Raw genomic sequence first — 23,183 nt, 5'->3', positions numbered from 1 at the left:
ACTATGATAAAACAGAGCAGAAATCAATGAAAAAGAAACAAATAATAAGAAAAAAAAGCACATCAATGACTCTACCAGCTGGACGTCTGTGAAGATTGACAAGTCCTTGGCCCAACTACACAAAGAATGACAGGACCCAAAAGAAAAGAATCGGAAGAGGAGATTTCTGCCCCTAGACCAAGCAGAGAGGGGCCACCCAGAACCCCCTCTAATTGGAGATCTGAATTCTTGTTTAGGCTGAGAGGCTAAGCACTGCAAGGGAATATAAATAAAAGTTAAAAATATCTCTCTGGGTTCCCTGAGAGACAAGCCTGACTACACAGGGGTTGATGTCAAAAGAATCCCTTCTCCAGGAAAAAGACATCAGGATGGGTATGGCCCTCATGCCTCACTGGACAATGACAGGGGGACCAGAGCCATTACAAAGTCCTCTTCAATTACTGGAGGTCAGGCCTCTATCCCCGCCTTCGCAAGTTTAGAATTGCCACAGCCCTTCTATACTTAGAGAAGGGAGGAGAGGTCAGGGGCAACCCTGCTTATACACTGAAAGCCTAAAATCAGCCATAGGCCTTAAATCAGCAATAGGGCTGTCATACATGTATACTAACACCAAGTCTTGGGTCTCAGTGGAAAAACATTGAAACAGATGGCTATAAGCTAATGTAAACAGGCAGCTTTTGTGGAAATTTACCAGCCTGAGTAGTCATAGACCTTGTAAATAGGTAGCCTTGGCAGATAATACCAACTTAGATAAGGACTAGTGAATCATAGGCAGAGCCATAATGACCTGTCCCCTGAACCTTCACCCAGCCGATACCATGCTCTGAAAGATATCTGGACTCCCTCTGAACACTCACGCTCTGGTTTCATCCCCTTCCCCATGTCCTGCCTTTTTGTGTTTATAACCCCTGTGTGAATAACTAAAAATTATGATTTGATTTAAAAAAATAAATAAAAAGAACTTAAAAAACATCAAATTAAGTCAAAAGTTTAAAAAAAAGAAGAAAGAAAAAAAAAAGAATCAGAAATGGACAGAAAAACACTACAACAGACATAAAAAAAATTCTGAATATCATATGGGACTATTTTAAAAACTTAAAAGCCTATTAAGTTTGAAAACTTAAAAAAAAGTTTCAGCCAAGCCTCCAAGAAGTCAACCTAAAAAGACCAGTAAAAAATGAAGAGATTGAAGTACTAATAAAAAGCCTCCAACTGACAAAACTACAAGGCCAAATGGATAGAGTCAAAGCAGAATTCTAACCGATTTTCAAAGACTCAACCCTTTTTTACCTAGAAGGAAGGAAGGAAAGAGGAAAGGATGAAAAAAAAGGAAAAGGTAGGCACGCAGGCCGGCTTCCAAATTCCTTCTATGAAGCTAGTATCACTCTAATATCAAAATCAGGTAAAGACTCAACAACAACAACAAGAAAGAAATATACAGGCCAATATCCCTGTTGAATATAGATTCAAAAATACTCAATAAGATACTTGCAAACAAAATTCAAACATACATAAAAAGACTGTATGGGTTTATCCCTGTGTGCAGGGAATGTCTAACATAAACAAACCAATAAATGTAATAAACCATAAAAATGGACTTAAAGATAGAAAAAAATCAAATCACATTATCACTTGAATATATGCCTTTGATATAAAGTTATAGAAAATTGGTGCTAGAGGGAACATCCTTCAAAAAAAATAAAAGCTGTACATACACAACCAATTTAATCCTAAATGGAGAAAAGGTTGAAGCAATCCCACAAAAGTCAGAAACTACACAGAGATATTCACTATCCTCACTCCCTTTCAATACTGTGCTCCAAGTACCTAAAGTAGTAAGGAAAGAGAATGAAAAAAGGATAAGGTGTCCTATTTGCAGATAAAGTGTCCTATTTGCAGATGATATGATACTATACATTCGCGACCACAAAAATTTTACCAAAAACCTTCTAGTAACAGTAAGTTCAGCAATGTCACAGATACAAAGCCAGCTTGCACTAATCAGGAGTTTTCTATAGAACAGTAAAAAGCAGAAGGAGACATTGGATACATTCCCATTTAGAATAGCCCCAAAGAAACTAAAATATCCAGAATAAACCTACCCAAGGAAGCAAAAGATGTCTACACTGAAAACTTTCAATGCTGAAGAGATAAAGACAATAGAAAATGGGAAGATAAAAATGCTCATAAATTATTAAAATTAATATTATGAAAATGACCATTTTATCAAAATCTGTACATAGTTCCAATGCAATCCAATCATAATCCCCATCTCATTTTTCAAGGAATACGGGAAAAAAAACCCTAAAAATTTGTATGGAGCCACAAAAGACCCAGATAACCAATATCTAAGTGAAAACAACAATGTTGGAGGGATTAGCATTCCAGATCATAAGACATATTCCGTAGCCATAGTAGTAACAAATGATGGTATTGTTACAAAAACAGACATGTTGACCAATGGGAAAAATGAAGACCCAAACATGGAGCACACAAAACTTCAGCTATTTAATAGTTGAAAAAGATGACAAAAACATAACCTGAGGAAAAGAAAACATTTTCAACAATGGTTCTGCAAAACTGGATGCCCACATTCAGAAAAATGAAATTAGATCATCCATATTTATCACTGTGTGATAAAAGCTAACATCAAACTATAACCTAGAAAAAGCAAGAAAGTAATCTTCCAACAACCCCAAAAGAAGATAGCTACACAAACATAATTCCACCTCTACTAACAAAAATAACAGGAAGCAACTATCATTTTTCCTTAATATCTCTTAACATCAATGGACTCAATTCCTCAATAAAAAGACATACACTATCAGACTGGATACATAAACAGGACCCAGAATTTTGCTGCACCTCAGTGACAAAGACAGACACTAACTACCTCAGAGTAAAAGGCTGGAAAACAATTTCCCAAGCAAATGGTCCCAAGAAACAGGTGGGAGTAGCCATTCTAATATCAAATAAAATCAACTTTCAACCAAAAGTAATCAAAAAAGATAAGGAAGGACACTTCATCTTATCAAAGGAAACATCTACCAAGATAAACTCTCAATTCTGAACATCTATGCTCTAAATGCAGGGGCACTCACATACATAAAAGAAACTTTACTAAAGCTCAAAACACACATTGCACCCCACACAATAATAGTAGGGGATTTCAACACCCAACTCTCACCAATGGACAGATCATGAAAACAGAAACTAAACAGAGACACAGTGAAATTAATAGAAGTTAAGAACCAAATGGATTTAACAGATATCTATAGAACACTTCATCCTGAAACAAAAGAATATACCTTTTTCTCAGCACCTCATGGTACCTTCCCCAAAATAGACCATATAATTGGTCACAAAACAGGCCTCAACAGATACAAAAAGACTGAAATAATCCCTTGCATCCTATCAGATCACAATGGACTAATAAACCTGGTCTTCAATAATGACAAAAACAATGGAAAGCCCACATACACGTGGAAACTGAACAACGCTCTACTCAATGATGACTTGGTCAAGGAAGAAATAAAGAAAGAAATTAAAGACTTTTCAGAATTTCCTGAAAATGAGGACACATAATACCAAAACTTGTGGGACTCCATGAAGACAGTGCTAAGAGGAAAACTCATAGCTCTAAGAGCCTACAAAAAGAAACTGGAGAGAGCATACTCTAACAACCTGACAGCACACCTGAAAGCTCTAGAACAAAAAGAAACAAATACAGCCAAGAGGAGTAGACGGCAGGAAATAAACTCAGGGCTGAAATCAACCAAGTAGAAACAAAAAGAACTATACAAAATATCAACAAAACCAGGAGCTGGTTCTTTGAGAAAATCAACAAGATAGACAAACCCTTAGCCAGACTAACCAGAGGGCACAGAGACAGTATCCAGATTAATAAAATCAGAACTGAAGAGGGAGACATAACAACAGAAACTGAGGAAATTAAAAAAAAAATCATCAAATCCAACTACAAAAGCCTATACTCAACAAAACTGGAAAATCTGGAAGAAATGGACAATTTTCTAGACATATACCAGGTATCAAAGTTAGATCAGGGCAGATAAACCATCTAAACAGTCCCATAACTCCTAAAGAAACAGCAGCAGTCATTAACAGTCTTCCCACCAAAAAAAGCCAAGGACCAGATAGTTTTAGTGCAGAATTCTATCAGACCTTTCAAGAAGAACTAATACCCATTCTCTTCAAACTATTCCACAAAATAGAAAGAGAAGGAACACTACCCAATTCGTTCTATGAAGCCACAATTACGCTCATACCTAAACCACACAAAGACAGAAGAAAGAAAGAAAACTTCAGATCAAACTCCCTTATGAATATCAATGCAAAACTACTCAATAAAATTCTTGTAAACCGAATTAAAAAACACATGAAATCAATCATCCCTCTTGATCAAGTAGGCTTTACCCCAGGAATGCAGGGATGGTTCAATATTCGAAAATTCATCAATGTAATCCATTATATAAACAAACTCAAAGGGGGGAAAAACAGATGATCATCGCACTAGATGCTGAGAAAGCATTTGACAAAATTCAACATTTCTTCATGATAAAAGTCTTGGAAAGATCAGGAATTCAAGGCCCATATCTAAACATAGTAAAAGCAATATACAGAAAACCAGTAGCCAATATCAAATTAAATGGAGAAAAACTTGAGGCAATCCCACTAAAATCAGGCACTAAACAAGGCTGCCCACTCTCACCTTACCTATGCAATATAGTACTGGAAGTCCAGCCAGAGTAATTAGACATCAAAAGGAAGTCAAAGGGATACAAATAGGAAAGGAAGAAGTCAAAATATCACTATTTGCAGATGATAGATAGTATACTTAATTAAGTGACCCTAAAACTTCCACCAGAGAACTCCTAAACCTGATAAATAACTTCAGCTAAGTAGCTGGATATAAAATCAACTCAAACAAATCACTAGCCTTCCTCTACTTGAATGATAATCAGACTGAGAAAGGAATTAGAGAAACAACACCCTTCACAATAGTCACAAATAATATAAAACACCTTGGTGTGAATCTAACCAAGCAAGTGAAAAATCTGTATGACAAGAAATTCAAGTCTCTGAAGGAAAAAAATCGAAGATCTCAGAAGACAGGAAGATCGCCCATGCTCACGGATTGGCAGGATTAATATAGTAAAAATGGCCATCCTGCCAAAAGCAATCTACAAATTCAATGCAATCCCCATCAAAATTCCAACTTAATTCTTCATAGAGATAGAAAGAGCAATTTAGAAATTCATTTCGAATAACAAAAAACTCAAGATAGCAAGAACTATTCTCAACAACAAAAGAACTTCTAGGGGAATCATCATCCCTGACTTCAAGCTGGACTACAGAGCAATAGTGATAAAAACTGCATGGTATTGGTACAGAGACAGGCAGGAAGACAAATGGAACAGAATTGAAGACCCAGAAATGAACCCACACACTTATGGTCACTTGATCTTTGACAAACAAGCTAAAACTGTCCAGTGGAAAAAGGACAGCATTTTCAACAAATGGTGCTGGTTCAACTGGAGGTCAGTATGTAAAAGACTGCAAATCGATCCATTCTTAGCTCCTTGTACAAAGCTCAAGTCCAAGTGGAAAAGGACCTTCACATAAAACCAGATACACTGAAACTAATAGAAGAGAAGATGGGGGAGACCCTAGAATATCTAGGCACAGAGGAAAAGTTCCTGAACAGAACACCAATGGCTTATGCTCTAAGATCAAGAATTGACAAATGGGACCTCATGAAGTTGCAAAGCTTCTGTAAGGCAAAGGACACAGTCAATAGGACAAAACGACAACCAGCAGATTGGGAAAAGATCTTTATCAATCATACATCTGATAGAGGGCTAATATCCAATATAAAGAACTCAAGAAATCAGACTCTGGGTGTGGGGGTAAATGGGGGGAAAGGAGATAATATCTGGAATATAAATAAAATATTTAATAAAAAATTAATTAAAAAAGAAAGACAATTTCTAGTAACCATTTAAAACTTAGTCATATAATATAGATAAAAGAAATGTTCAATCTTTAATTCAAGTTCTGCAGCTCATGGGTTTACATATGTGTATACATATAATGAATTATATATTAATTATATCAAATATATGGTAGATTATATATTATATGTATGTTATATATTATATATGCTATATATGATACACACACACATACACACACATAAGTCCTTGATTTTCTCAGTGAAGCTACAGAAGCAATAAACTCTTTCTAAAATCACAAAACATTTTGAAAAGTTAAATAGACAATAGAGACTAACTACATTGTAGAAAGGAAAGACTCTAATATACTTTGTGGCATATACAACACCACAAGAAAAATGTAGAAATTCACATATTAGTCAAAGGTGTCAGAGTAACAGGCAAGTTCAATACTCTTTTAAAATCTATGCCTATGAGGCTGGGTATAGCTTAGTAGTAGAATGGTTGCCTGCCATGTGCGAGAGGCAATGAAGTCAAACCTGAAAACCTTAAATTCTTCTTATTTGCTTTCATCACCAACATGTACTAGCACCTAGCTTCTATTTACGAAATAATTTTAAGATACAATATTTTGTATAATCACAAATTAGTACATGTAATGGACCTTCCTCTCCCCCACCCCGCTCACAACTGGTTAATAAATCTGAAAAAGAAAAAAACCCACACACATACAAAATTGAAAACAAAGCAAAAGACCTATACATGAACAAGATTGTATATAGTGAGGTTAAATTAATCTATTAAATTATACAACATTTACAATAATCCACAATCAAAAAGTAAATTTCATAGTAGCTTATATTATAAACTCTAGGTTAGTGCTATGGTCAGCCAAAATTAAAAAAAAAACTTAATAAAATTAACTGTACATATATATATATCTTTCTTTCAGAAGAACAACATCATACTGATTATAATAATGATTCCAAAGGAAAGAATAGAAAGAAACCATGAAAATGTGGGAGATACTGCTTCATGTCTAGGTAACACATGTAGCAAAGGTGTGAGCTGAGTTTCTGAAAAGAAAAGACTTTTATAAGCTTTAAAAATCTACTCTCACATCCACCTAAGAACCATATTTCACAGAAGAGGAATATGACTCACAGCTCACCACTCTTCCAGATATGAACCATAATATAGGAAAATAGTCTACAAAGTTTAAGAGCATCTAATACAGTAAAGAGGACATTTTAAGTCCTATGTTCAGTCACTGCTACTGTCTTCCACTACCTGAAAATTATTAGCAAGAGCTTTTACCGACTGAGATCTCGCTTTTCAGTACTCTAACTTGAAACCAAACAGCAGACAAAAGTGGAGCATGTTTATAAGATAAGTGACTCACTTTTTGTGTAGGAACTCTCCAGCTGCCACAGCAACAGGGCGATGTGCTGAATACACCAAATGGTAAACATTTTCACAGTCTTCATTGGAAAGAGCTTCTTCACTTCCGCTGAAAATGTAAAGTTACATCAGAACCACAGAAACTTTATTTATGTAATGTCTCAATTAATTTATGCAAAGTGATTATAAAAACTGCAAACAAACCCATTTTACTTGTTTCATCTTACATTAAAAGCAGTATTTCCAACTAAGTAAATGTATTCACATATGAAATTAAGAAAATCCAGATAAAAGAAACATTTCTCAATTTTTCCAAGTGAAATAGCCATAGAAAATAACAGTCAATACCTCAGAAATATATATTAATCTAAGGAAGCATACTCTAATCTAATCTAATGAGCACAAGGCTTTTTATCTTTCAAATATACTTAAGTAATATATTTGTCCTTGTCTCATACAACTAAACACGCTAGGTAACTATTCCTCCCAGAAATGTATCAATGAAATAATGTTTTTTTTTTTTTGGTTTTTCGAGACAGGGTTTCTCTGTGTAGTCTTGGCTGTCCTGGAACTCACTCTGTAGACCAGGCTGGCCTCAAACTCAGAAATCCACCTGCCTCTGCCTCCCAAGTGCTGGGATTAAAGGCGTGTGCCACCACTGCCCAACTATAAAATAATATTTTATCACCCACTTTTAATGTCAATTTCCCACTAAATTCCTTCAAGTATTACATTTGTCTGTCTGTCTACTTGCTTGCTTATTTGTTTGTGTATATGCCAGTCATATCTATCTGTCTGCTTGCTTGCTTATTTGTTTGTGTACATGCCAGTCAATCTATCTGTCTGCTTGCTTGCTTATTTGTTTGTATATATGCTAGACATATCTATCTGCTTGCTTGCTTATTTGTTTGTGTACATGCCAGTCACAACCATTATTCTGTCAGAGAACAACTTTTGAAAGCTGGTTCTTTTCTCCCACCATGTTGGTCCGTGGGATTTAATCCAGGTCATCAGGTTTGAAAGCAAACCTCTCTATGAGCTGAGCCATCTTTTCAGTTCCAGCCATTCCTTTACTAACATAACTTTTCTATCACTACATTCCTTTACTCATAATTCTGTGTTTCTTAATTGATCAAAATGTATTTTAGGCCCTTTGTCCCCAAAATGAAACATCCCTTTCCTGTTTATTAGTATATTTTTAAATGATTAGTGTTATTACAGCTCAACAATTAGTTTGAATACATAATTATTGAGCATAGGTCCCTGACAACATATAGTTTACAAGTTTATTTCATGGAGTTTCAAATGTAGATGACATAGTACCCAAGAACTTCCCGAATCTAGTAAATATAATTGGAATGCTCTTATCAGCAAAGGACTGAAGTAGAATCAATTCCAGGAAGAAATTTGAGTCTTGTCTGAAAGCCAAAAGGGGCAAAAATGACAGATAAACTGGAGGTATTTAAATACACTCTCCCTATCATCCCCAACAACGCTTATTCCATTATGGTGAGGCAGGTAGGACAATCTTATTAAGATATTAGAAAGAGATACTAGGTGTAGGTGGCCTAACTTTATATATCTATACATTCCATATCCACAGGGTTAAAAGACTACAACTGAGACAGACAAGTTTTGGGACTGCTAAGGAAGAGTTTAATAAATTACGACAAATGTCTCTATGGATGTTCAACTCGTAGGCTCAGGCTCCTGAAACTAAGTATGTATTATCAACTCAATGGGAGAATATCCTCAGGAAAAATACCCCAATTTACACTTACATCTCAGAAATACAAACTCATAAATAAGAGGAAAATATTCTATCAAATGTAGAATTATGGCTGTAATTCCAGAGGTTTAGAAAGAGAGGGAATTTGGGGCCAGACTGAGTCACATTGTCATACTTTGTTGGAGAAAAAAAGAAAACAAAACAAAAACCCAAAACAGTAGCTGAACTGACAGATGGCACAAAAATATTCAAAGGAGTTTATAATGGGATATAAAATGGGATTTTACCTGTCATGTGGAAAGGTTTACCAGTAATCCTACGTGCCAAGAGAAGTAAAGCCAGGTCGTTTCATGCACATTCTATAAGAGACCGGTAAGCTAGATTTTGATTCTTAGCTCATTATCAAGTAAGATACTAAACTAGATAAAGTCAGGAGACTGAAATTACATTAGCACAAGTGATTTTTTTAAAAAAATGGAACAGTGTTAGAAATTACAATATAATGAAACCTTTATAGATTTTTAATTTTTTTTTATGGGTATGGGTACTTTATCTGTATATATGTCTGTGTACAATATGTGAGTAAGCCTGGTGAATGTGGAGGCACAAAGAGGGCCTCCTGTATCTCCTGGAACTGAAGTTATAGACAGCTGTGGGCTGCCATGTAGAATTGAAACTTTATCTTTTAGAAAAGCAGCCAGTGCTCTTAACTTGCTGAATCCTCTCTCTAGTCCCATCATGAGGTATTTTCATGAACCTAAAAAGACACACATCAAGTCTGAGAAAACTATGAAATCTTTATAAATATATCCTGAGATTATGTTCATGACATGTATACAGCAAGGGTGTAAAGAGTTCTAAAAGAAAAAAAAAGACTGCTTGGAGGAATCCATGAGAGCAGAGAAAACCATGAGGGCTAGAAGGCAAGTGTAGAGAACCTCCCCTGCCCCCCCCCCCCAAAAAAGCTCTTGGTTTCCTACAAGCCATGTATGGGATATTTACAAATGAGCCAACTTGAATCATTTCAAACGACACTGTCCAACAAAATCGTCTGAAGCACTAAGTAGATCCAACACAGAAAAATTGAAAGTCAGGCCTAAGTGACAAGGTAGAAGAGACAAATGATGCATTGGCTTCTCTGAGATATTTTTAATCACAAATTCCTAGATCAATGAGAGATTTCTGAATAATGTGAAAAATAACAGATATAATCAGGTAGATTATAGGTGGGATCATAAAGCAGTGAGAAGTTTTTTTAAAACAAGTTTTATAGAAAACATATTATGTAACAGAATTTTTCAAGCTCAGAAAACACTACAAATAAACATATAAATTATTTATCAATACATTTAAAACTTTTAAAAATTGGTAATAGTTGTTTAATTTCTTTCACCTCTACATTCATAGAAAATCTTTTTGAAAACCTCTTTGATTTGAAGCCTTGAGTTTTTATTTTAAATAGCAAATTATGACACTCCATAGATACTTTTTCTGGAGTGTACAAACTAATTTTTATATGGAGAAAACAGACATCAGTTCAATTGAAAGACAACTCATATCTATAATCCCAGAACTCAGGAAGTTGAGGCAGGAGGATTTTTCCAATTTGAGACTAGTCTATGTTACACAATAAGTTCCAAGCCTGGGCTTCAGTGTAGGAACACGTTTCAAAACACCTAAAATATCTTCGGTTATAAACAGAACCTTAAAAAGTACAAGCAGAACCTTCGTGTGAAGTACTTATTAAAGTACTAATCCTGAAAAAAAAAAAACCCTATTAAAATCCAAAGATGAAACTGTTAACAGACACTCTACTTACTGAAGTATCAGAGTAACCAATCGGATTGCTTCCACAGCAACATCATATTCTTTGTCAAGAGTCATTGATACAATGCGATCCTGAAAGAAGTTAAAAAAAGTCAACCCTGACTATAAATGAGCCAAGAAAGGCTTAAAGCATTCTAAGGCATACATGCAATAGCAAGAAAGATAAAACAGGGAGTTATCATTCTTTTCTTTCTTAAACACAGCCTCACTATGTAGATTTTGCTGGCCTCAAACTTGTACATTCATTTGCCTCTGTTTCCCTAGTGCCAGGATTAAAGCCATGTACCACCACGCCTTACTTAGTAAATTTTACTCTTGAAACCATCTTATATATAAGTGGGGTGTGGGTTTTTTGCTTATTTGTTTGAGACACAGAACCTACAGAGATCTACCTACCTTTTTGTCCCCAGGGTTGTGATTAAGGGTGTACCTGAAAATGTTTCTCAACAACTGGCATTTCCCAAACACTACGTTAAGGAAACATTCAGTTAAAAAATATTAACACATTTCAAAATGTTTTCTACAGAAAAATTCTCATTTTAAGTAATAAATTTCCTTTGAAGCTACAAATAAGAACCCCTATAGGGTACATATGCTGTGAAGGATATTTATCAAGTTCATAGGAGCTTCCTTAAAAAAACAGTGGATGGTGGCAAGATGGTGTGTTAGAATCCATGTGTTTGAGATTATACTGAAGAGAGACAAGAGAAAAAGCCAACAATATAAAAATATAAGAAAGAACTATCAAAACCAGAAAAAAGACTAGGTAGGATTTCCTCTGTAAAGCCACCAGATGGTAACTCCAGCTATACAAAGCTCTGGGCACTGACTGGAAAGGTGCTATGCAGCCAGAGACAGACATTTCCTCCTGCTGAAAACTCAGAAGTTTAAATTTGGTGTAACCAGAAAAGAGAGTGGAGCACAAGATTTGGACAAGCACCACAAAATAAAGGCGTCTAAAACATAGAAATCTGCAAGGCTCAACATCCCCCACTTCTATCACTGCCCTAAAGAGGAAGAGATGGGGACTACAGAAAGAATGCAGCAGAACCTGGAACAAGTCGCCATCATGGTAGTGCCAGAAGTCCTCTACTTCCACTGACTGGCAAAAGTAGCACAAGTAGGAAAGGTAGTATCAACCAGAGGTAGACTCAACCTGTCTACAGCCCCCACAATGAGGATAAGCTATCCCTCACCACATAAAGTTTAAGGGAAGAACTTTGCTATAGTATGTTGACTAATGGAAAAAAGGTGGATACAAGTAACTAGGCCCTCCATATTCCCTCAGAGCCTCAGGCATTGAAAGCCCTATGCACACTAAATTATTAACAAAGGACCAATGATAGAGACAGTCCAGGAAAATTAGATTGGGGAAGTTTGGGAAGAAGTGAATTTTAGCCACACAAAAAAATCCTCATTGCATAGGCATACTTAACTTGCTTGAATTACTGAAACCAACAGCCTACTCATTATCTCTACCTACAGTGTCAGATATAATAAAAATAAAAAAAGACAGACAGACAGACAGAAGAGAAGAACACTCAGTTAAGGCAAGACCATATCTTCTAAGCAGGAAAAAACATGAATACAGGTCACATTTTCTTTTTCTTGACCATTATCATTTTACCATTAAAATTGAATTCATTTGTTTTGTGCATATGACTGCATACACACAGAGGTCAATCAATGTTTCTCTTTTTCAACCATGTGAGTTCTAGTGAAATCTCAGGTCCTCAGGCTGGGCAGCTATGACCTTTACTGGCTAAGCCTTCTCTTGGATCTCTCTCTGTTTCTCTCTGCCCCCCTCCCCCAGATTAATATTCCCCCTTTCCACTTCTCATGTCACTCCTTAAAATTGGCTCCATTAGCAAACAAACAAACAACAGCCCTTACTCCATTTTTCTCCAACTCCTAGTACTCCAGTTTCTGAACCTTCTGGGACACAAATGAACTGAGAAAGTATCTCTTGTGGCTAAAACAGAGAATGCTGGGAAGCCATTTTATTTGTTATAGTAGTTGACTTTGGGGCTCCTTCTGCCTTGAATATAAATCCAAGCAAAGACAGTCTGTCAGGAGAATTCATATTAAATAATATAAACAAAACACTAGGAAAAGGGGGAAATTAAAAATAGCAGATTACAAAAAAACACTAAGATTCTACTATAGCCTCACTAACAATCTATCAATGAACCAAACAAAATATAACATAAAAGCTAAAAACCTACAACAATATCAGAGTGCTCCTTTTAAAAAGGATTAATGATCATAAAGAAAAAATAAACAGAAGAGGAAATCAATTTAGGACTAAGAAAGTAACATTATCAAAATAAATGAGACAATCAGTCACTTGAAAGAAAAATTTAGAAAATGGAAAGAAAAACTGAGGAAGGGAACTAAACTGAAACTAAATTAAAACACTAATCTCTGAGATGGAGGACAGTGTCAAGACAATGAAAAAGATGGAGATGACCTGTCCAGAGTAAGACACAGGATTCAATTTATACCACTGTCTTGAAAAAACTCACACACTTTACACAGAAACTACTTAGAAGACATAAAGAGGGCCACTATAAACTAACGGGAAATAAGTCACCAAGAAATAACTATTATAATCATCTATGAAGCAAACTTGGAGCTAACAATTTTGTCAAACAAACGCTAAATGTCATAAAAGCCAACAGGTCCTACTATCATAATGGTGGAAGACCTCAAAACTAAACTCATACTTAAAGCAGGTCTTCCAAAATGAAGATTAGGAAAGAAATGTCAGAGTTAAACTATATCATATATGTATTATTAATATTTAACACATCTACAATATTCCAAACAACAGCTAAAGGGATGGTGTTCTTATCTATGGCACACAGAATCTTTTAGAAAATTGAAGCCAGGTGGGCGGTGCTGCCATACATACTCCTTTAATACTAGCACTCGGAGGGGGGGCAGGCAGGTCAGTGAGTTAGAGGCAAACCTGTTCTACAGAGCAGTTCCAGGACAGCAAGAGCTATAAAGAGAAGTCCTGTCTAGAAGCTTCCTTTCTCCAACAAATAATTTTAAGGCAAAAGAAAAGGCTTAAAAGAATACATAAAAAGTTGAAGTAATTTTACAGAATAAATACTTAGATCATAACACACACACACACCCAGACATTCAAAGCAGGAGAACCCTCAAGAACAACACTAATACTTGAAGACTGGATTACAGACTTTGAATGAATAATGGATCACTGGATATAAGGGAGGGATTAGAAAATTACTTGACTGAGATAAAAATTATAGCTTGACCTATCAGAATCTTCTCTGAGATATAGCCAAATTAGTCTTATGAACAAAACTTATGGCTCAAATTTTAAAAAGCAGAGATCTCCAATGAATAACCCAATAGTATAAGTCAATAGATCTTCAGGTTCTACAAAAACAAGAACCAAACACAAACCAGTACACAGAAATTATTAGGGAAGTATTAATGAAATAGAATTCTAAAAGGATAGGTAGAACTAATCAGAACTGTCCTTTAAAAAGATTAACCAAATTTATTGAACCCTATCCAAAAAGATGAAAAGTTAGAAAAAAATTGGGTAAAATTCTAAATTCATATGATCAATCCAAATTATAGACACACAGACTTTATAAGCAGTAAGATTGAAGCAACAATAGAAAGATTTCCCACAAACAAAAGCCAAGGAATGATGAATTCAGATTGAAGTCTATGAAACTTGTAAAGATCTAATGTTAATGATTCTCACTATGTTCCACGAATCAGAAAAAGAAAAAATATTTATCATATTCATTCTATTAAGCTAGGATTATTCTGACACTAAAACTACAAAAAGATACAAAAAATGAAAATATGTTCAAATTAAACTAAAAAATATTAACATCCTATACCACAAATGGTTTAATCCAAGGGACGCAAGGCTGGTTTAATATGCTCATCAATGACATAATACACTACACAACAAACTTAAGACATGTAAAAGAAATCACAGGAACATCTCCATAGGAAAAGAAAAAGCAACTGCTTTCATAACAAAAGTTATGTCAATATGTTTTTATAACAAAAGTCTTGATGAAATAAGATAGGACATATCGCAGAATAGTAGAAATTATATATGACAAATATATATCCAATAATATACTAGGTGGAAAAAGAAAATCTTCTCCAAAATCATGAAAGAGACAGGGTGCTTTCTCTCTTCACTCTTATCTGGAATTGAGCTTGAAGTTTAATTTGAGCATCAAGACAAAAGAAAGATATATAAAGGGAAAAAATGTTTAAAAAAAGTCAAATATCCCTATTTAGAGAAGACAAGAGATGTCACCAGAAAACACTGATAAATTCAGCAAAATTGCAGTGTACCAAATCAGCATAACATCCACTAACTTTTTTATACACCAACAAGCAACTTGCTGAAGAATAATTAGGGAAAAATAATCACATTCACAACAATCTCAAAAGGGATTGGAGGGTGAGAAGGTTCAGTGGACAAAAGCATTTGTTTCATATGCTTAGCAACCTGAGTTTAATCCTGGAGACCCATGTAAAGATGGACGGGAAAACCCAAGTCTAAAGAATTGTCTTTCGACTTCCATACTTGTGTCATGGTGTATAAGCCTAGCCCACAACCAAGGAATCAATCCAAAACAATATTTGTTGGTTTTTTTTTATTCTTTCAAACAATTAAGTTAAAGAATTCAACAAATAAAATTTCAAGACACTGAGGAAAAAATCTGCAGATGATATTAGATGATAAATAGATTACATCAATGGTTCTCAACTTTCCTAATGCTGTGGCCCTTTCAGAGTTCCCCATGTTGTGGTGTCATGTTGTGGTTTCAAAATTATTTCACTGCTACTTCATAACTGGAATTTTGCTACTTTTATAAATCATACTGCACATATCTGTGTTTTCTGATGGTCTTTGGCAACTCATGTCAAAGGACTGTTTGACCCCAAAGGAGTCACGACTCACAGGTTGAGAAACACCACATTACATGGTTCTAGTTGGTAGAGTTAATGTTAAACGAATTGTAATCCTAAGCAGGAAGGCTACTACTGGAGACATCACAATACCTAACTTTGAATTATATATAGTGATAATGAGGAAAACAGCAAGGAATTAGGACAGAAAACCAGATGTGTAGACCAAAGGCCTCAGAAACAAACATATACAGGCAAACTTTTCTAACTTTTTCTGATAATAACACATGCTAGAAAACAAAATAAAACAAAATCCAAAACAGAGTCTATTCAACAAATGGTAATGGAAGAATAAGATGTCCACTTGCATAAGTATGAATCTAGATCTTCATCTCTCTCTCTCTCTTTTTTTTTTGTTTTTTTGAGACAGGGTTTTTCTGTGTAGCCCTGGCTGTCCTAGAGCTCACTCTGTAGACCAGGCTGGCCTCGAACGCAGAAATCCGCCTGCCTCTGCCTCCCAAGTGCTGGGATTAAAGGCGTCGCCTTCAGCCCGGCTGATCTTCATTTCTTTTTATACCACCAAAATTAATTCAAATGGATTAGAGATTTTAAAACCTTAAACACTAACATTATTGAGGGGGAACACTTTAAGATATAGACACAGCATAGCAAGCAGCCTAAAAAACTGAGAAGCATGACTGTCTGAAATTTAAAAACTCCTTCACAGTAAAGTAAAACAACAGATAGAATCGAAGAAAATCTTTGACAGTTACATTTTACAAAGGGGGTTAGTACCCAGAACATATAAAGAACTGTAAAAGTTAAAGCCTAAACTCTACAACAAACCATCAATAAATAAGTTAATGAACTAAAGGGATACCTCTCAAAAGAAGAAAAATACAAATGACTAATAAATACTTTTAAAAGTATTAACATTCTTAGCAACCAGGAAAATTTAAAAATTACTTTGTGATTTAGTCTCATCCCAGTCAAAATGACCATCACCCAGAAAGAAAATATAAGTTTTGGTAAAAATGTGGGGATAACGAACCTTATTCATAGTTGTACCAATGTATTCTGGTGTAGACATTATGGAAATCAGTATAGGTGGTCTTAAAGTTAAAAATAAAACATGAATCTTATTAACTCTACTCTCAGCACTTCTACAAAAGACTCTATCATATCACTGAAATACTTACATATCCATGGTTTTTTGCCACTCTATTCACAGTGGCAAGAAAATACAATCAGTCTAGATTTCTATCAACTAATAGATTATGAAAGCGTACTACATATACAAAATACAATTTTATTCAGATATCAAGAAAAGTGAAATCATAAAATTGGCAACAAAATGGATAGACCTGGAAATTTAAAAAGGTAAAAGACTCAGAAAAAGAAATATTCTTCCTCTCATATGTAGACTACATATATTAATATTTACATATGTATATGAAAGTGTTAATAAGGAATAGGTCATGGCACTGGAAAAAGAACCATGAGAGGGTAAAGAGGTTTAGAGGAAGGGTATAGGGCACAGAACATACATGGTATGAAAGTTAAAAGAAGCCCACACAGTTAGTAGGATAGGGTGCAAGCAGAAAAATGAGAGAGAAGGCTGGAAGAATCAACAAAAACAAGGCAGGTTGAAAAATGCCACAATGACACTAAATACGTTGCAAATTAATAAAACAAAAATACATCATGATAATGCCATTTGTTAATATAGGTATAACTAGTATTAGCAAAGAGAAAAATGTAAGTTCATCATTTTGACACTTACCTTGAATCGATTAGTAAACAGCTCCAATTTGGGAAATAATTCTCTATTGGTATATAGGCTTTGTAGAGCTTTCAAACACTTCAGTCTGACTTCCCCTTGCTTTAAAAATGCAAAGAAAAAAAGAACAAATCATCCTTTTGAGTTTCAAGAGTTAAAAAACAAGACACTATGAAGAATAAAGTAACTCTCATGCTAACTTATTCAACTTATTTCATAGTTCATATTTCATAGGATGAGAAAGACCAATTGCATAGTCTGAATAAACATTAAGGTTTAATAAAAACACTCAATAAAAGTTGTTAGTAACTTAATAATTAAAACCTTTATCAAATGTTTAAAACTAAGCCTGATCATGAAATACTGTCCATATGCCTCTGTAGTAGTTAAATTTATAATCTATTTTTGTAGGTAGAAAATGGTATGCTCATCTGTCCTGCTTATAATTATAACGATCCCATAAAAACAATTTTCTATTAAGGGATAATGATTTACTTATCCAACCAATATTTAATATATGCTTTTCTTCTTTAAAATTTTTATTTATTTATTTATTTATTTATTTAATTTTAAAGTCTAGATTTTATTCTCCTTCCAGTCCACCCTCTGACTGTTTCACATCCCATACCTCCTCTCTGGTCCCCCATCTCCAATAGGATGTCCCCACCCTCCATCCCCCACCCCCCACCCCCAGACCTCAAAACTCCCTGGGGCTTCCAGTTTCTTAAGGGCTTTAGGTGCATCTTCTCTGACTAAACCCAGAGCCAGAGTCCTCTGCTGTCTATGTGTTGGGGGCCTTATTTCAGCTTCTGTATGTTGCCTGGCAGCCCGGTGACCCCGCAGCCTCTGGCCTGAGCTGCGGGCAGGCAAGTACGCAGCACAGCGCCCTGCCTCAGCTTCTCCTCAGAAAGCCCTGGAGTGGTCTGTGGTGGTGTCCGAGGCCAGGACGGTAGGGACACTGGCTGGCAGGAAGGGCGCTCTCACCTCCAGCCACCAGTCCGAGGAAGCCTTGAGGGGGACATCCTCGGGGCGCGCCCTCCCTTCCCCCTCCCGTTCCGGAGCAGCAGAGATGGGGGTGTCTGGGGGCTGCTGAGGTGGGGTAGGTCCAGGAAAACCAGTCCGCTGGGTTGGTTTCAGACCGTCTCGTACGGTTTCCGCGCTAGTTCTGTTCAGTGTTAACAGCTGGGTTGGAAGGAAGCTGGGTTTTTGTTCAGGGTTGAGGACCATAACATCATCGCTCGGTTAGGGTCGAGCCGAGCTGAAGTCACCCAAAGAAAATACTGCCCCTTAGTTAGGTAAGAATCCATAGGAGTTAGGAAAGAAAGAGATGAGGAAAACTTCCTGACCCCTTCTTGGGTGGGGAGCAGTGTGAATCAGTGTTCAGCAAAAACAAAACAAAACAAAACAAAAAAAAAACCCGGGCAAAGTTTTGGCAAGTGTTCAAAAAGCTTTACTTTGGTAGCTTGACAATGGTCAATCAGCCTTAATAATTTCTTAAGCACCTGGAAATCAATTGTGTGCTTTCAGCCTTTAGCAACGTCACAGCATGAACAGAGAGATGGTCCAAGAAGAAAATTTTGTTTGATAATTTTCAGTCTTGTTTTTTAGATAGACATTCTGTTCGAGTCGTGATAGTAAGTCAAAGCATATGCGTTCGTTGATTAGTACTTTTTTCATCGTGACCACATTTGGTGTTTTCTCTGGGAAAACTGGCTAGAATAACTTAAGTGTGCATTGTGTTGATGCCTCAGCTGTATGTGTGAGCATTAAATTTGAAAAGACTTGCCTCCCCGTCAAGCATTTTTTGTTTAGGTTTTCCAAGCCCTACAGATCCATGTAAATCAGTTCACATATTAATGCATTGTTTTATTAAACACTGAGTGATAGTCTATGCTGCTGATTTTCATAATTTCAGAACTTTGTTTTAAAGTTCAAGGCTTGATGTGATTATTGTTGTAAATAAATTTCTTCTCAGGAAAACTTGAAAAAAATGAATTAACTCTGGTAATATGAAAGAATGCATGCTTTCAATGCCAGAAAAATCAAATAATATATGCTTTTCTATATCACTGGGAAATGAAAGCATTTAGGAAAACAGGTAAGTAGTCAACTACTTAAAACACAGACAAACTCTATAGAAAGAGTCTTAGAAATGCTATCATCTATTCATTAGTAGAATACTGCAATCTACTGAACTAAATCCCTATCCCTGTAGAGAGTATCCTTAACAAAGTCATTACATTTGAACAGGGGAGGTGTCTTCAAAACCATTCAACTCTGTCTGTCTGTCTGTCTGTCTGTCTGTCTGTCTGTCTCTCTATCTAATATATATGAGAATACTGTAGCTGTCCTCAGACACACCAGAAGAGGGCATCAGATCTCATTACAGATGGTTGTGAGCCACCATGTGGTTGCTGGGAATTGAACTCAGGACATCTGGAAGAGCAGTCAGTGCTCTTAACCAAATGAGCCACCTCTCCAGACTCCAACACCTTCTTAATTTACAAAAAAAAAAAAAGTTACAGGTTAAGAGACATGAACTTCAAAAATATAAAGACTGGATTCCCCATCAAAAAGAAATGAATAGAGGATGCTTAAGATCAAAATACATCCAACATCACTCAGAAATCTATATAACACTAAGTAATTCAAATAGGATTGAGATTTCCATGCTCCAACAAGTAATGTATTTTGGCAATATCAATCCATTCTAGAAACAAATGAAATTAGATTTTAGTTTTTAATTCAATAGTTTGTTAGTTAGCTATATAAGAAATGACACATACATCAGCCATTCTGGTATTTATAATTTCTCTTAAAAATTACATAGAGTACACTGATAAAAGTTTGAAAAAAATTCAGTGAAGGGGGGGTGACTTTTTTTTTTTTTTTTTTTTTAGATTTTTGTAATGTCACCACTATCTTACATGGTCATTCATGGGATGAATAAATGAAAGAGGTACATATAATCACTTTACTGTATGTGCTGTTTTAAGTAATTTGTATATATCACTCAACAATCTAGTGTTTTTCTTCTCTAAGGGCTCAAGGGGAAGCTAAAGTATCCACAGCAGATGATACTCAAGTATCAGTCAAATCTCCATCACTTCGCTACTTCTTTAGCCTTTGTCTATGTTGACTGTATTTGTATCCTTTCAGAAGAATTGACCATAGACAATAACCAGGTAGAAAAAGTCCTAAACACTTGAGGATAAAACAGTCTAATCCAGGGCTGGAAAGACAGCTCAAAAGTCAAAAGTGTCTGCTGATTTTCCAGAAGACCTGAGTTCAGTTCCCAGCATCCAAATCAGGCTTCTTGTAACAACCTGTAACTTCAGCTATGGAGGGACTCCAGCACCATGTTTTGGTGTCTGCAGGTATGCACACACATGGCAAACAGTCATACAAACTTAGACATAGATATAAGTAAAATGAACCTTTTATTTATTTACATTACAGTTGTTAACCCTCCTTTCATTCCCCGGTCCAATAAAATAAATCTTATCATTAAAAAGTCTAATATTATTTCCTCTTTGTTCCATTGTTCAGTGATATCTAGAAGTAATACATTTAAGGTGCAGTTTATTTCTTAAAGTACCCTGTGAAATCATATGCTAAGGAAAGAACTTCCCACAAAAGAAGGAGATAAACAACAACAGAATAATAAAATAACTCTGAAACCACATTTTTGTTTGTTTGCCTTATTTATTATACTTTCCTCACTTTCTTACTGGCTGTAGCTGAATAGAAACCTCAATACAAACACATACTATAAAAGAATGTCTTGGTCAAGGAAGGATTATGTAAATAAGAAATATAAGATTATGATGGAGCTAAAAAGTTATTTAAATGTGGCATTTTAGCACTTAAAATACCAGTGCAATGTGTTAGTGATATGTTTGTGGTCACGAAAGTGTAAACAAAACGTGCACATAGAATTCAGTATAATATAAATCATTCAATTATAATAACTATACTGCTTTCTTATGTATCTATTGTAGTGTATTATTTCAGAACTTACACCTAAGAAATTTGCAGTAAAATAGTATGCTAAGTTAAGCTAACAGCAGCCTCAAACACTTCATGTTTACTGAGTTTCTAGTTTGATTCAAGAGGCACATAAAGTGATCGATGTATATTATTAAGGTTGTTCATAAATATACTGTACACATTCATACACTGATGAAATGGTCAGATGATGCATGTCTCAGAACATAAATTCCATTAAGTGACCAATGACTCAGAATCAGGATTGGTTTATGATGAACATGACCTAACAGAAAAGATGCAAAGGAAGTCTTTAAGATCACACTTTGAACTAGATTACTTGAAGATCATGACAGGTGACAGTTACCGATATAGAATAGCAGTATATTTGCTAATATCCTTATCTGTGGGTGGAAGGCAATGTATGCTACCTGTAAAGTATTAGAATATTTGAGGGAGTGAGGTCAATTACAACTATAAGAACTGAAGGACTGAGTGGTGGCTGCTAAATGTACTACCTTGTTTTTATGTCCATTTCACATAAGCTAGAGTCTTCCTAGAGGAAGGAACCTCAACTAAAAAATGTTTTCTTAAGATCGAGGTGCAGGCAAGCCTGTAGGGCATCTTATTAATTAGTGACAGATATAGGAGGGTCCAATCCATTATAGATGATGCTACAATGGGGTTGGTGGTCCTGCATTCTACAAGAAAGCAGGTTGAGCAAGCCATAGGGAACAAGCCAATAAGCAGTATTTGTCCATGGCCTCTGCATTGATTCCTGTCTTCAGGTTCCCTCTGTGACCACCTTTGATGATGAACTGCAATAATGAAGAGTAAGCAAAATAAAACTTTTTCTCCTACCTTGCTTTTTAGTCATGGTGTTTCATAATAGCAATAGTAACCCAACCTAAGACAGTGACACTGAATACTAAAAAGAAAATGGCAGCCACAGATCATTATATGGCCAGTTCAAGCCAAATGTTTCATTGTTTTTTTTTGACAAAATGTCAAGAGATATGCATCTCTTGTAGATAAAAAATTGATTATAACAAAAGTCAAACTCAAATACAGAGCAAATACTTACAGAGAAAATCTCTTATACCAAAATATGAGTTATGAGAGGGAGTAGGAGGCTTTAAAGCATAGTTGAATAAACTCAACTGAGAACTTTAATTCCTACTTTCCTTCCTCCCACCTTGTTTTTGCTATTCCCAATCAAGAATTTATCTTTTTTTTTTCAGTTTAGCTTTTATTTTTTTATTGGATGTTTTATTTATTTACATTTCAAATGTTATCCCCTTTCCTGTTTTTCCCTCGACAAACCCTCTATTCCATTCCCCATGCCCCTGCTTCTATGAGAGTGCTCCTGCACCACCTGCCCCCCCCCCACATACACAGTGGGGCATCAAGCCTTCCCAGGGCAAAGGGCCTCCCCTCCCATTGATGTCCACAAGGCCAATCTCTGCTACATATGCAGCTTCAAGTATTTATCTTAAGGGCAATGCTAGAAGGATTTTTCATAATATACACAAATCTCTCTCTCTCTCTCTCTTTTTTTTTTTAACCA

General features: G+C 35.6%; 1 protein-coding gene across 4 annotated transcripts in view; it reads right to left on the bottom strand.

Annotated features, from left to right (window-relative positions):
* Window positions 1–23,183, bottom strand: part of Stag1 (stromal antigen 1) — a 344,086-nt gene that overhangs the window by 101,345 nt on the left and 219,558 nt on the right. For all 4 annotated transcript variants that reach the window (XM_028788047.1, XM_028788048.1, XM_028788049.1 and 1 more), the window contains 3 exons: window positions 17,633–17,731; window positions 10,922–11,001; window positions 7,375–7,482 (listed from right to left, as the gene is read on the bottom strand). In XM_028788047.1, coding sequence (XP_028643880.1) covers window positions 7,375–7,482; window positions 10,922–11,001; window positions 17,633–17,731 — 287 coding nt within the window. The remainder of the gene's footprint in view (window positions 1–7,374; window positions 7,483–10,921; window positions 11,002–17,632; window positions 17,732–23,183) is intronic.

This window comes from Grammomys surdaster, unplaced genomic scaffold (assembly GCF_004785775.1).
Source record: "Grammomys surdaster isolate TR1022 unplaced genomic scaffold, NIH_TR_1.0 125698, whole genome shotgun sequence".
NCBI classification, from domain to species: Eukaryota; Metazoa; Chordata; class Mammalia; order Rodentia; family Muridae; genus Grammomys; species Grammomys surdaster.
Note: the sequence above shows the minus strand (reverse complement) of the source record. Positions and strands in the feature narration are given on the sequence as shown.